This window comes from Cupressus sempervirens, chromosome 4 (genome assembly GCF_028749045.1).
Source record: "Cupressus sempervirens isolate cs-2001-9-10 chromosome 4, ASM2874904v1, whole genome shotgun sequence".
In the NCBI taxonomy this organism is placed as follows: Eukaryota; Viridiplantae; Streptophyta; class Pinopsida; order Cupressales; family Cupressaceae; genus Cupressus; species Cupressus sempervirens.
The window spans coordinates 853,297,371-853,313,431 of record NC_143121.1 but is presented as its reverse complement, the minus strand read 5'-3'; the positions used below and the strand labels follow the sequence as shown (position 1 = coordinate 853,313,431).

General features: G+C 35.5%; 2 protein-coding genes across 4 annotated transcripts in view; both read right to left on the bottom strand.

Moving 5' to 3' along the window:
• LOC149564064 (NAD(P)-binding Rossmann-fold superfamily protein) overlaps positions 1 to 16,061 on the bottom strand; it is a 179,976-nt gene that overhangs the window by 128,862 nt on the left and 35,053 nt on the right. The gene's annotated exons all lie outside the window — the stretch shown is intronic.
• On the bottom strand, positions 717 to 4,757 carry LOC149564065 (uncharacterized). The gene is made up of 7 exons (XM_089827157.1): positions 4,201 to 4,757; positions 3,355 to 4,009; positions 2,983 to 3,215; positions 2,715 to 2,867; positions 2,166 to 2,566; positions 1,623 to 2,028; positions 717 to 1,488 (listed from the first exon to the last, which is right to left on the bottom strand). Exons 2-7 carry the CDS (start codon positions 3,975 to 3,977, stop codon positions 908 to 910), a joined length of 2,397 nt encoding a protein of 798 aa, XP_089683283.1. The 5' UTR covers positions 3,978 to 4,009; positions 4,201 to 4,757; the 3' UTR covers positions 717 to 907.

The following is a 16,061-nucleotide window of genomic DNA, read 5'->3' as shown; positions in this document are numbered from 1 at the left end:
AAGCCAAGGACCCCATGCCCTTGCTAACTTTGGACTGAATAGCTGGCCTCAAGCTAAAGAGAAGGTTGAAGGCTCTTTTCCTTGTAAACATGTCACCTAGAAGGATGAACCCTACAAGAGTAGTAAAGATGATGGAGGAATTCAGAAGTGAGATGAGGACTGAAATCTAAAATGTTGTAACTGGGGCTAGGACAAATCTTGAAACTGAAGATGAATTTGAAGAGGCTGTTAAAGTTCTTGAAAAACCTGAAGTTGAGATCCCTGCAGAAGAAGAAAGATTACTAAAAGCTATGGCACGAGAGGGTAAGAGTCATAGGCTTCATGTTTCTTTCTTTTCCAGTTCTTTACATCCGGAAGATTTCATAGATTGGATTAATGAACTAGAAGATTATTATGAGCTAGAAGATATTAAGGATCCACAGACAGTTAGGTTAGTATCAAAGAAACGTGAATCGGAATCGAATCGGAATCGGCAAGGTCGAATCGAATCGTGAATCGGCAATGAATCGGCAAATTTGAAAAAACCCGTTAAATTTAAAGATTTTAACAATTTAAAACTTATTTCATGCACCCTTTATTGAATATAACTTAAGCACACTATAACATCATCAAATAGAAGTTAAAACTTAACATACATAAACATGAAACATAAAATCCATCACATACGTAACTATGTTATCTAAGATTCTAAAATGTAAATTGTAGGCTAGCTGAAGTAAATAGAAATCAAATGATCATAATGATTTAAATCATAGAATGTATGTAAGATGATCCATAAGACATCAAATCATAAATTTATGTAAGAATCTAAGATGAAGATCCATGAAAGTTTGAAACTTTGAAACATATGTCTATCAATGATTCAGTATCAATATCTGTAAACAAAATATAAAAACAAGGCTCCAGCTCAAGCCTCAGGCTCATAGTCATCATCATCCTCAACATCATCCTCAAGCTCGGCTACAGCCTCAGCCTCAGCCTCTGAGTATCCAGTCTGCCTAGTAGCAAGGCGTCTAATGTAGGTCCTAGAGGACTGTCGAGCCATATCTCCCGCATATAAGATGGGCTCACGAATGTCGCTAGGGCCTGTGTCTGTGCGTGCACGTGTGCGTCTACCAATGCCTGAAGAACGTGCTCTAGCTGCCTCAGCCTCTATATCCACCTGGTCAATCCACGCACGGTCTTCCTCAGTGAAGACTGGATCTACAACCTCTGTGAGCCACTCTGATTCTGGATCAATCTCCTCCAGAATGATCGGAGAGGAGTCAGTGCCCAAAATCTGTCTGATCCTAAGACGGAGGTTGTAATGAACGAAGACAAGATCATTCAACCTCTGCACTGTCAACCTGTTTCTCCTCTTCGAGTGGATGTGCTCGAACATGGACCAACTGCGCTCACATCCAGAAGCGCTGCTTGGCTGACTCAGAATACGAATGGCAATTTTTTGAAGTTTTGGGATTGTGGCCCCAAACATTTGCCACCATCTATCTGAAATAAGGGAAAATAAAAATAATTAGTCTCATTTACAAATTACAAATAACAAGTTAACTCTAAAATTACATAATCAACTTTAAGTTTAGAATCTAGATTCATGAACATTGAATATATTATTTAATTTTTACCTGGCTGTATTGTTTCCCGAGCATCTATGGCTACCCTGCTAGAGAAAAGTGGCCCTTCTTTATTATTGAACTTATCAAGCTCAATAATTGCAGCACTGCTATCCTCATCAGTACTCAACCTCTGGATCACTGTATATAATCCGGTGAGAACCTCCTCATCCGCCTTGAAGTCAGGACGGAAACGAAATGCCGAATTCAAAAAGTAAGCTGCTGCATGGATGGGTCTGTGGAGCTGATTCTGCCATCTCCTATCAATGATGTCCCAAATAGGGGCATACTTCTCCTGCACTCCTGCATACTGAGCTTTAATGGCCTCCTTGGCCCTATCCATGCCCTCATATATGTAGCCCATAGAGGGCTTCTCCCCATCAGCAGTTCGTAGGAGAGATACAAGAGGCTCAGTGGCCTACATATAAAGTAAAACAAAAATTTGAGTCAAAACTTAAACATAGAATAATTCAATAATATAAGGTAAAACTAAATCATTAAACAATTAGCATAGTAAACTGTAAAATATTAAATGTTAAATTGCAATAAAATTACCTTAAGTATTTCTCTAGCAGGTTTCCAAAAACCATCATCATCAAATATGCAATCCACCACATCTATCCCTGCAGTGGTCGTAGCATAGGAAGATGAAATCCACTCCCGCCCAACAAACATGCTCCTCAAATCATCCCTTGATGTCAACAAGGACTGCAAGGTGATGAAATTCGAGGCAAACCTCGTGATCCCTGGACGAGCTAACTCTTTGTCTCCTGTGTACTTCCTCATTGTGCTAAGGACAAATGAATGATTATAAATAAACTTACATATGTTTTTTGCCCTTTCCACACATGACTTGACCCACTCAAGTTTGCCAATTTCCTCCAACATGAGGTCAAGGCAGTGTGCTGCACAAGGGGACCAAAATATGGTGGGGTGCCTCTCCATCAAAAGTTTGCCTACAACAATTTTAAGATAATTAGAAATTCAAATTTCAAACATGTTAGAACTTAGAACTTAAGAAACTTAGAAATTCTAAGTTAGAATTAGAAAAAGTTCAAAATTCAAATAAATTTATTTTCAAAACTTAAAAAGTTAAAAGTTTACCTGCAGCAACATAACTTGCTGCATTATCCGTCACCACTTGCACCACATGTTGTTCCCCCACCTCTGCTATAACTTCCTCAATAACCTCACATAAGTATGTGGCGTTTTTTACATGAGCAGAAGCATCAATGGATTTGAGGAACATGGTATATCCTACAAGTAACAAAACAACGAATTATAATTACTATTAGCAATCAACAAATCAAAATTTGAAATAGTCAATCACGATTCAAAATTATGTATGTAGGAAAGTAGAATGATCAATCACCTCCACAGGATACAAGAAAATTGAGGAGTGTTCTTCCCCTCCTATCTGTCCAACCATCAGTCATGATGGTGCAACCCTTTTCGATCCACTCCTTTCGGTTGTCCTCAAGCTCATGCCTCATATCCTCAACCATTTCCTCCAAGAGGTATCCACTCAACTCAGCCTCAGTTGGGGCTTTAAACCCCGGACCACAAATGGCAACTGCATCTATCATGTTCTGCCAATAAGGAGTCCTGTCACAAATAGATAATGATATTGATTATAAATTTAGATGTCAAAAACTAAAATCATAAAACAAGTAGATATAATTAAAGTTTTACTTTTACTTTTAACTTTAACTTTGAAGATAACAAAGAAAAAAGAATCAATTACCTGGCTGCAATAAATGGAATGTTGCAAAAGTACCAGAATTTGCAAATCTCTTTTCTGGCAGCATCATGAATCTCCTTGTTCAAACCCATGCCCTCAAGCGTGGGTTGGGAGCCAGGAGTAGTGCGGGGCACAAAGTAACTATCCATTCTGCTTTTTCGCACTCTAGGCCGCAATAGGTTGGTGTTGGACTCTGTCTCAGTATGAGACCGACTACCACTAACACTCACATGAGCACTAGCACTAGGATGAAAAGGAGGCCTAGAAGAACCCTCCCCAACACAACCTACGGATGCGGAAGCTAATGCAGATGCACTTGCAGATGTAGATGCGGTTGCGGATGTGGGAGCACGGGAGCCAATACCTCTTAACCCTTCAAGTTGCATTTTCTTAGTCAACTTGTCTTGTTCAATTTTTTCTAATGCCACTAAACAAGAGCGTTTTGCCTCAGCGGTTTGTTGAGTGCAAACTATGACATCATGGCCAGGTATGCCAGCAATGTGGTATTTCAATCTATAGATACCTCCCGAATTTATTTTTTCTTTGCAAAATATACATTTTGTTTGATATTTGGTTCTCCCAGGAAACTCTTCATTATATTTCCAGCATTCATCTTTTTTACCCATTGTGGAAATTGGAAAATGAAAGCAAAGGGCTGCTGCAATAAAAAAATTCATGTAAAAAATCAAAGTTTGCAACTAATAAACAAAAACTACAAAACAACAAACCCTAGTTTGCAATTTAGTAAAACTAAAAATAAAAAACATTCAAGATTTGCAAATGAACACTAAAAAAATTTAACAAAAAATGCATACTACACTAACATGCAAAAAAAAAACCAACACTTACCTCTTGCAAATGAGTTGAGGAGTGTTGATATTGACTCCTTAATGCTCCCAATGCAATTTATGGCCTCCCCAAATGGACTTCTGATCTCTTTGGTGCTCTTCCTTCTTGCCGGTTGGAAACCTATGGATTCTCTTTTCTCTTCTTCTCTCTCACTCTTCCTCTCTTCTACTCATACTAAGCAAATAGAAGGCTCTTTAGGGTTATAACAAAGAGGAAAGTCAACTTAGAAAGCAAATAAAACATGTGTTTTTTTTTTAAAATTGAACTTTCTATCCTTGCTGCCGCGGCCGATTTCTGGCGATACCCGATGGCGATTCTGGCGATTTTTTCCATGAATCGCCGATTTTGGCGATTCAGGCGATTCATGCGAAAAAATCGCCACCAGCGATTTCCGATTCCAAAAAAATCGGGAGCCATGAATCTTATCGCGATTTCGGCGATTTCGGCGATTTCATGGCGATTTTTGGAACTATGGTTAGTATAGACTAAATTAAAAGGTCATGTTGCCTTATGGTGGAAAGAATTACAAATGGATAGGGAGGATAATGGTGAAACAAAGATCACTAGGTGGAGAATTATGGTTCCTAGACTTAAATCCAGGTTCATACCAGAAGATTATGAATTGGAATTGTTTAAGAAGTTGTGGAACTTGAAACAAAAAGACTTATCAGTTAAGGATCATATTGAAGAGTTTTACAAAATGCAGATCAAATCTGAACACCAAGAATCATCTAAGGAAAAGGTGGCTAGGTATGTTAATGGTTTGAGCCTTAACATTAAGGATGAGTTAAGTATGAGAAGGCTTAGTACAACTGAAGATGCTTATCACTATGCTTTAAAGGCAGAAGATAAGTTGAAGAGAAGAAGACAAGGTAACCCTAAGGGAAAGGACAAACCAGTTGGTAACAAAGGTAATGATAAGCTTGTTATTGAAGATGAACCCGATCAGAGAATTCATGGAAAGGGTAGTGGTAACAAAGAGTTCAAAGGTACTCGTTCAAATGTGGAAATGTTAGACATAGAGCTGGCCAATGTTTGGAAGATTCTAGGAAAGGAAAAGACAAACAGAATCTAGTGGCACATAAGGGTCGGTTATTGATGAACTTGCTGAAAGTATGGCTGCAGCTAAGAAGGGAGAGTCTTTGATGTTCAAGAGTGTTATGTTTAGCTAAAATAAATCTATACCGGTGCAAAGAAGACAATTGTTCTATATATTTGCAAAGTTGGAGGTAAATGTTGTTAGGTAATTATGGATGGTGGTAGTACAAATAATCTTGTATCTGAGGAGATGATACAGAAACTTGGTTTAAGGAGACTTAAACACCCTTGTCCGTGAGGGATAAGTTGGTTTCAAGATAATCACATGGTGGACGTAAAAGAGCAATGTTGGGTCAAGTTTAACATTGGTCCTTATCAGGAGGAAGTATTATGTGATGTTGTGGATATGAGCGCGTCTCATGTTCTATTAGGTAGACCTTTTCAGTATGATGTTAATGCTATCCATGATTGCCAAAGGAATATTGCTCCTATTGTAAAGGTTGAAAAGAGATTTATTTTACATCCTTTGAAGGATGAAGAAACTAAAGCTAAGAACCTAAGTATGTTTAAGACTTACACCTTAGGAGGTCAAACTTTTTTGGATCAAAAGTTGTTTGACTTGCACCACGTGGTTAAGAAGGTTGTTGAGTCTTTATAGTTGATGAAATATTTAGTGTATGGTTTTGGATACAATAATGTGAAGACTAATGACAACCAAATGTTGTTACAACAGAAGAATGCTTTTGTCGTATCCGATGAACATAACAATCATGTGAAGGAATCAATGAGAAGAAATTTATTGAGTTTTGATAGAGGTAAAAGAAAGAAAATTGTGATGAATAACAAGTTGCAGGAAAAGATGTATTTTCTCAGCTCAATAATTAGAGTATGGATTATGGAACTAGCAGCAGAATTGTACCTAATGTTGAGCGGTATGCTATATAAGGCTTGAGGATTTGGATAGTCGGCACAGCCATTATCAAAATATGACTGTTGCAGACTGGGAAGACAAGTGGATTAAGAATGAAGATGGGATTTTTTATTTAAATCCTATCAGATTTTCATAAGCTCTCCTCTTATAGAACATCTCAACTCACCTTGGGTGTCTGATGTCAATGCATCATTGGGTAGTTGGCAAACTTCTATCACCCAAAAACATTTCCTTTCAATTTGTTTGTTTCATGTTCATTTGGACAATTTTCTATGTTCTAGGTAGCAATTGATCCAATTGGCTCATTTCTTTATGCAGTCCCTATGATAGTTCTAGACATCATGAAGATCTTATGTCTTGGAATGCAGTGTGTTCTAATCTTTCCAAATGAAGTTATCCAAAGATGAGTCTGGTCATATTATGTTCTTATTGTTTTGACGGTCGTGTGCACTTAAAATCAACTTGTGGTCTTATTTCACAATCGATGAACCTAAATGGTGGATCGTTCTATGATCTTATACATGAAAGCAACCTTCGTATGCGTCCACACGTTATGTGATATTAGATTATGGTTGTTCTTATGATTTAGGTCCTGACCTATATTTGTTGTAACACGTTTCCTTTGTCTTTGGGAGCTGTGATCGGATAAGTTGACTTGTGGTTGGTGATCTTGTATATAATTAGTTTACTAGTTCTTGTTTAGGTGGTGGCAATTGTGGGAAGGTAGATCTTTGATCATCCTGAAGCTAGTAATTGATCGTAACAAATAAGGTGTTAGGATTAAACCATGGACAGAAATAACAATTACATGCAAATATAACCAATATCAGAAAATAATAGTTCACATAGAAAAGAACACAAAACACCAAGATTTAATGTGGTTCACCCAATCCTTGGGCTACGTCCACCAAACAACAAGTCTAAATTATTACGATCCAATGATTACAACCTGATTACAATCTGTAATCCCTTACAGCTCAATACCGCCGCAAGAACCAATTTTTGCATCACAACTATGAGACAATCCCTAACCCTAAGCTCTTTTATACAAATATTTTTACCGCTTTAGGGTTATAATTAATAATTACATGTCGGCCCAAAATCCCGAGCCCCAAAGAATTTATGAAGTATGTACAATGCTTTTCTGATCAGTCACCACAATCTAACATGAGGAGAGTTGCTAGTGATGATCACTGAATAAGACGGTAGCCTTCAGGAATTGCTTGCGAAGGATCTAGAGAATGAACTTTGGAGCTGCAGTTAATAATTGGCACACGTGTTGTTTGTAAGCGTGCACACTCAATAAGCTTGATCTCATTTGTATACTAGAAATGGTGATGTAATACTGCTATCGCAGGCCAATCTGATGATAATTTATCAATGTTTCACTTCCATTAGTGTTAAATTGTGTTCTATTGAGTTCCTTTATTGTGGTTTGTTTGTGCATTTCCGCTATTGCATTCTAGCTGCAAGGATTTGACAACTCCTTTGGGTATTCACTGTCCTTGGACTGCATGAATATAATCTAGAGAGTACTCGGTGATTTCATTTAGGAGTCCTATTTGTGCATGTTGGAGATTATAAATCAGACTTCCAAGAGTTTGTTGTTTATCAGATTTGAATATAATAGATTTGAAAAAGATTGAAGATGGTTTGCTTAATTTGTTGGTTATAACTTCTCAATAGCTGGCTGTGCCATTTCCAGCCAATCATACCACTTCTTGAAGGGCCGTGTGAGGTTTCTAGGGCAACTGTTGGGGTTTTATAAAGCTGAAATCTGCATTTATTTAAGCATTTTGCTGCTATTTGTCATTTACAGACCTGGCTGTCCATTTTGGAAGCATTTTGGTACCTCCAAAGTGCATATTTATAAAGCAGCTACAGCTATTACTTGGCTACATTTTGTGGGTATGTGGAATTTTGATATTTTATGTTATTTCACGAACTCAGTTGTACCATATTGAAATATTGAAAAATCGGATCAGAATTTAAATCTGGAATTTTCAGCAGTGTTATTTCTATGTTTTCATTGTTTTGTTCATTCTTGAATTTGTAAAATTGATGCAAAATTGTCTTCTTATCTGCACAATTATTGTCATTGTTTATATTGCAAAAACAATTCCAAACACAATAAAAAACAAAGTGTGTATATATATATATATGATTTTAAAAAAGCATTCAGAAATGTAAAACTAAATACATTTGATCAGTAAATACTAAACATATTGACAAACTTATAATTATTAAATACTGTAGTCTAAAATATATATACATTAAGTTGGTAAGTTTGAAAATTATAATTACTATACTCTAAAATAATATATAAGTTAGAAATTTAATTTAAATATATAAATTTGTTTAATTATTAAATGTTACTATTACAAAGAAATAAAACTAAGCAAAGTTCAAACTAATACCAAAATTATATATATTAGAATACGTTCAAAATTTAACAAGATATTTTATTAAGACTTCATTATTTTAATCAAAATCTATATCAAAACTACAACATGCTTTTTTTTGCTGATATTGTTTAGTATGGGCAGTTATTAGTTTAATAGATGGGGGATTCTTTGGAAAATGAAAATGGGAATGCATATATTCCATACTTTTATGCATATATTTCAAGGTCAATTATTTTGATCAACTACTTTGACTAACTTATCAAAAAGAGCGACTATTGGCTTCTTGTGGTGGAAGGTTTTTGTTGTTATTTAGGTAGTGCCTGCTGGCCATTAGGTAGAAAGATCATTTATTCAGCTGCAGCATTGGACTGGAAGAGTTTATAGATTATAGTGTTATAAAACTTCATTGAGCAAAACTGAAGGACTGTCACCTAACTCTGTCTTGTCAGTGCCCCTTTGAGTCAGGACTCTATAATTTGTGGACATCAACAAAATATGGGCTTCGGCCTCTTGCTTATCAAAAAAACAAAATTATATATATGAAATGATCATTTTTTATAAAAATTGATATATGTGAAATAATAACCGACCAAAAAAAACTATTTGTGAAATAATATTTTATTTTAATGGATGTTAATTATTAAATTATAAAATATATTTTAAAATATCTAAAACTATATAAACGCCTTAAAACTGTACATAAATAAACTTCAACTAACCCATCGGCTTAAATGTATTACTGCAAATTTACTGTGAATTTTACAAACCCATCCAGTTTTTTGTGAATTTAATGATGTATGAATTTTAGCAAATCTGTAGGCCCAATGTACCAACCCAGGCAAACATATACTTTGGCGAACTTGGTGTGCGGGGTTGGGGGAGCGTACCCAATAACATAGTTTAATCCAATAGTCATTTAAGTAACTTTCTTTTCAGTCAGTCAACTTTTACTAATGTTTTGTTCTTTAAGTTTTTTAGTTAGTCTAGTAACTTTCTATTTTGTCTTTAATTTTCAGTTGTTTTAGTTATGGAAAGATCTACAAATTACTGATTTAAGAAGTTCTCCTCTCTATTTAATATTGAATATCAATCTATTACCATTTCATGGTATTAGAGCAGAGGTTGATTTTTGGCATAATTTGCAAATAGAAGTCTTGGTTTGATTATTAGAAATTTTGAGGAAATTTCAAGATTTTTTTGCTTGATTTTTCTATAACAAAAATCGTGGAGTTTTTGGGCAGATTTTTTATGGAATAAAATTCAAGGTTTTCTCTGAACGTTTCATGAGTTTTGAAAAGATTTTCAAGGGCTTTTTTGTGGGTTTATTACTTCCAAAAAAACGAGTTTTCTTAGGAAAGGGTTTTTTTATCAGCTTTCTTGCTACATCCAAAATCGTGGTTTTTAATTGATTTTAGCATTTTTTTTAAGAACAAAAATCGTGGTTTGTGCAGATTTTGTTTTAGATCTCTAAGACGATTTTTGCAAGTTTTTTATCGAAAAATCTTGGGTCTTGTTTTATGTGCAAAGTTTTTTTGGTTAGTGAAATAGGTTTTTGCAGTGTTATAATACTATTTAGCAATGGTTTTTACAACCAGTGGAGGGTTTTATACATTATTTTCCAAGAATCGTGGTTTTCTTTGTTGAGGGTTTGCTGCTTTCTATCAATTATTTGAACATCGTGGGTTTTTGCCATTTTTTCGTCAAAACAAGGTTTTTGATGATTTTTCACAAAATTGTGGCTTTTAGCCTTCAACAAGATGTTTTTGACGGTTTTTTTTTTTTTGGTAAAAATCATGGATTCTTACAAATTACTTTGGGTCACACCCAGGGGTTCTAAGGCAAAGAGTGTTCAAAACTATAGTAGGGATTTCCACAATTTTCCACAAAATAATGTGTTATCTCAGCATTGCATCGAAGGTTGATGACTTTTCCACAAAGCCATGATGTTATTTTGCAGCAACTTCTATCGATGATTTTCAGCAAAATCATGGATTTCAGGATTTTTTGCTGAATTTTTTCAACAAAAACAATTCTTTTTGAGAAGTTGATATCAGATTCTAGACAACGGGAGGGATGGCTTGATTACCCAACATCAAGTTAGAAGGCACTTAGCTGGTTTTGGTCTTTTGATCATATGAAGAAATTTTGTAGAAAGGGATTGATCAAAACTTGAACTAGGGATGGTCTCGGCAATAAGCTCATGTCGCAAGTTCCAAAAGGGAGTCAGTCTTTTATGCATTTGTGACCAAATCACTAGTAGAGACGTGAAGTCTTATGTAGGGTAGTTAGTACAACGACCATTAAAGGAGGGCATTAAAGTAATATTGTAATATAATATTTTAGTATTATGGTCATGTAACTTTCTTTTAAGTATATCAATTCTTTAAGTCACTTTTTACTCTATAAGTTGTAAGTATGGTAACTTTCTATTCTATCTTTCGTTCTCAATTGTTTCAGTTATGGAAAGATCTTGAAATTGCTTATTTAAGGATTTTCCCACTCCTCTGTTTAATAAAATTTTTTATGGAGGTCCTCCACAAAATATTTTTAGCTGCCCAATATGGGAGCACAAGCCTTACAACTGAACCTCTTCAGTTAAGAGCCAAGGACTAAGGGGTATCCATTCTGCCAAATTTGCCCGGGGCACAATCCCGATCTCATCCTTTCTCAATGTCGAAGGCACGCACTCAGGGAGACTTGATCCCTAGTGGGCTCTTAGAGAACCTTTCAACTTCACCAATAGACCAAGGGCCCATTGACTCCTCTATTTAATATTGACTTTCGATTGATTGTCAATTCAAAATAAATCTTAACAGTATCTTTATATTTGTTGATGTTTCGGTAGCTTTAGTAGGATAAACATGTGAGATCAAAGAGATATATATATATATATATATATATATATATATATATAAGTTTGTCATTATATTAATTATATTGATGAAGGGACATGTCTCTTCTCTTGGTTCATTCCTTATACAAATACAAGAGGATGTTGTCATTTGGAACACACATACCTAATACATGGCAATGCTTAGTACATTTGCAGCGATCCTGGAAATCTAACATGGTATCAAAGTCACGTTGCAGATGCAAGAAAGAGTAATAAATAGATGGAGTGCATAATCATACATACCATTTTCAATACCATTTCATACATACAGTAATCATTACCAGTAGGCATCACAAAACCATAGTTCAAAGAGTACATTGGATACAAAATTATGATATAGGGATGGATATAAAAAGGAAACGATTCGAGAATCAATATACTGAGCATTCAAGAAAGAAAACAAACCCTACGATTCATAGGAAGATATAAAATACACGCATCCATTACAAAACGATTAGCACAAAGGCAAAGAAACTGGTTAGCAGCAAAGTTATATTAGAGAAGGGGAAGTCTAATGTATATAGCTAGCAATTAATATAGCAAACAAATAGCAGATGCTAAGGAAATTAATGATCATAGAATGCTGTTCCATTATATCTTCATCCTCTATGAGGTGGCTATGCAAAGGAGCGTCTATGCTTCAGAGAAATGGGAGGAATCCCTAAGGAGAATGATGGAAGAAAAAGGCAACGATCATTAGGGAAACTATATCAAGTCTTGAATATTTAGCACCTGACGTGTACGCAGAGAATCAATATAATGAACCGGTAACCCCATTAAAGATTCAAATTGCATAGAATAAGAACCAATCAATAGCGAGCAAGCACCATTGAACACAATTTCATCCTTTCGGGAGATCAGTATTCAATAGGAGATGCTTTGTCAGTTTGTTCTTGACAATGAATGGATGTAGATATTATTAGGAGAACATAATAGATGTCATTCCCTTATGTGCAGAATCGACGAAGAGTTGAGTCCGCACTTAACATAATTTAGTCCAAGTGACAAGTCATACTCGTAGATACCTAAATCAAAATAGATGAAAAGAAAAGGATAGTCAACGTTTAAGTCAGCAATATTGGTAATAGAGAGAGTATATAAAAAGAATACTAGTTGATATTGGGAATCCAAAAGAGCAATACAACAATATATGGCTATGATAAACCTGTTAGATCATGTTTACCGTACTGGGTAAAGAAATCAATGCATACAGACAATGGATCAAAATAGCAGAACTTCTTATATTATTCGCATACGCCAAAGATATTACATTATGCTTATGATGATTCTGATTACAATGATCCCAAAGGGGGTATATATACATCTCGAGGAACCTTCCCGAAGGTGTCTGTTGGCTACATAATAAGAACCTTCCCGATACCGACGTAGAACCTTCTCGATACCAACAACATACATCCCGATACACACCCTGTCGGCCGATACCGATGACATATATCTTGATACCGATGACATATATCTTGATACCGACGACATACATCCTGATACTGACGACATACATCCTAATACAATATTTACTGTCGACAGATCAAATATATATATATATATATATATATATATATATAAAATTAAGTTTGCCATTATAGTAATTATATTGATGAAGGACATGTCTCTTCTCTTGGTTTATTCCTCTCATACAAATATAAGAGGACGCTGCCATTTGGAACATACATACCTAATACATGGCAGTGCTTAGTACATTTGCAGTGATCCCTGAAATCTAACCATATTTAATTAAAGAGATTCAAATAAAAAACAAAATAAATAATATTAAGTTACTTTATTGAATATAATAATATTTAGACACTTTATTGAATATAGTATTCTTCTAGAATATTTACCTTTTGATGACGATTGTCTCTCTTTTTCACATTGTTTAAGATGGTGGAGTAGTGATTTAGTGAAAGCAATGGGTGCCTCTAGTGGTGTAGGGGTGTTGTGGGATGAACCTAAGGTAGATGTCCAGATAGTCCAAAAAGGAGGTACTTGGCAAGGGTTCAAAGCTTTTTCCAAAACCCTAACCGCAATCTTTGTAGTGGTTCATGTATATGGCTCAAACAATGTTGAAGGTAAACGAACCCTTTGACAGGAAATCATGGCATTTCTCAATGATAAAAATGAATCTTTGTATTTGATAGGAGGATATTTTAATGCCATCCTCCATCCCGGAGATTTAAAAAGGAGGATTGGGATGGGGCAACTAGGCTCAGAATGATTTCAGTAATTTTGTCAGAAAGAGTGGACTGATGGAAAAAAATTTCAAGAGGGAATTTTCCTTGGATCAATGGACGTAGTGGTTTCTTAAATATTCCTGAAAAACTTGATAGGTTATTTGTGGCTGGAAACTGGGAAGCAAAAAATTGGGTGTATGAAGCAGAAGTTCTTCCTTTAACTAGTTCAGAACATTACCCAATCAGTATAAGCTTCCAAGTAGATGAAGCACCAGCTAGATGCCCTTTTACTTTTGAAAAAATGTGGCTTAGGGCCAAAGGCTTTTAGGATTTAGTAAGAGGTTGGCGATCTTCTACCCCAGTAAGAAATGGTAAAAAGGCTTTTATTTTCTTTAAAAAGCTTCAATTCTTAAAAAAATGTCTTAAACGTTGGAATCTGGAATCTGTCAAAAAAAAATTGCTAAGAAGTTTAAGTTTGAGGAAGATTTGAACAATTTACACTCTAAGGTAATTGATAGTGGGATGTTGAAAATAGATTTAAGTTAGACAGAGCTTTAAACCAGGACTATGCTGAAATTTTTAGTAGGGAGGAAATTTTTGGTGCCAAATGCCTTGAGAAACATGGTTGATGGAGGGATATCAGAATACAAAGTTTTTCCACAATTCTGCTAAAACCAGAAGGAGCAATAACAAGATTTTTTCAATTGCAGATCAAGAAGGCAATGTCTTAAGGGAAAAGAGGCAATAAATAATGAGATTGTCCACTTTTCCAAAGAACTCGGCACAGGTCAGAGAGGATGATCAATATTTATGAAATGTCATACCTAAGTGTGTAATTGAGGAACAAAATGAGTTTCTTATGCAGGCAGTTTCTTTGGTGGAAGTGAAAAAGGCCCTTTCTGCTCTAGGAAATGACAAGGCCCCTAGCTTGGATGGGTTCCCAGCTAACTTTTTTCAACAATTGTGGGAAGTCTTTGCTACTGAATTGTGGGAAGTGGTTGAGGAGTCTAGACAGTTTGGCTTTCTTGTGAAGGATTTCAAAAAAACCTTCATTGTTCTTATTCCAAAGAAAGGAGGTAGTATCCTTCAACATTTGTTACCTTATTTCTTTGTCTAGTATTGTCTATGAAGTTATCTTGAAGGTCATTGCTAATAGATTGAAAAGGATTCTGAAGTCTTATAATTTCAGAAGAGAACAGTGGCTTTTGCCTACATAGATCTATTGTTGACAGCATTATCATAGCACATGAATCCATTCATTTAGTTAGGACGGGAAAGATGAAAAGGATGATGGTCAAATAAGATATCAAAAAAGCTTATGATGAGGTGAATCAAGAATTTCTTTTGCTGATGCTTCGTAGTTTTGGTTTCATTAATAGGATGACAGAGTGGGAAGTTGTATCAATACTACTAGGTTTTTCGTGTTTGTCAATGGAAGCCCTTAGGGTTAGGCAGGGGGATCCACTCTTGTCTATCCTGTCTATAATTATGCTTGAAGCTTTAGGGAGACTGATTAAAAAATCCTAAATGGATGGAAGGTGGAAAGGGATAAAGGTGGCTAGAGGTGTTGATCCCATATGTCATCTCCAGTTTGCAGATGATACCTTTTTAATGGTGGAGGCTTCCCTAAGAGAAGCTCACAATATGAAACAAACTATTGATCAGTATATCCGAATGTCAAAATAGTATCTTAATTGGAGGAATTCGTAAGTATTTTGCTTCAACACTCCAATGAAAAGGCAACAAGAAAAATGCAAAATTTTGGAATAGAGGTTAGATTGAGCACTAGGAAGGTATCTTGGGACACCCTTTTTGGTGGATCCAACAAAGTGGCTCTTTGGAAAAATTTGGTTGATTGTTGTTTAAGAAAAATGAAGGGATGGAAGAGTAAATGGCTTACTTCAGCAAAAAGGATTCTAATGTTAAATCAGTCTTTTCTGCAATTGCACTATTTTCCATGATGTGTTTGAGAATCCCATACAAAGTGATACCTACTATTGAACAGAAGATGAGAGAGTTCTTCAGGAATGGAGCTAGAGATCAAGATAAAATCCCATTAGGATGGGAAAAGATTTTTAGACCAAAAGGTGAAGGGGGGGTAGACTATGGAACTGATAGGTTATGAATATAGCTATGGGAGTAAGATCAGTTTGGAGCATGTATGAAAACCCTAGTCAACATTGGGTAAGGATTTTAAAGTCAAAATATCTTGATTCTGAAGATAATCATTCAATTTTCACAATCTGAAAGCCCCCCGAAGGATCAGCCATCTAGAACCTTACAGTGTATTGTAGACAAATTATCATGGAGCATATTACATGGTGGATTGGAGAAGGTGGGAAGGCAAAATTTTGGGATGACCCATGGGATGGTTTCCAAACATTAGTAGGCAATGATCAGCTTCT

Bases quoted from the DNA above. Each gene is read 5' to 3' on its own strand.
- LOC149564065 (XM_089827157.1), bottom strand. From the start codon at position 3,977: ATGGGTAAAAAAGATGAATGCTGGAAATATAATGAAGAGTTTCCTGGG. The intron at 2,567-2,714 runs GTAAACTTTTAA...AAATTGTTGTAG, and splicing joins AGCAAGTTATGTTGCTGCAG to GCAAACTTTTGATGGAGAGG. The intron at 1,489-1,622 runs GTAAAAATTAAA...CCCTTATTTCAG, and splicing joins TCGGGAAACAATACAGCCAG to ATAGATGGTGGCAAATGTTT.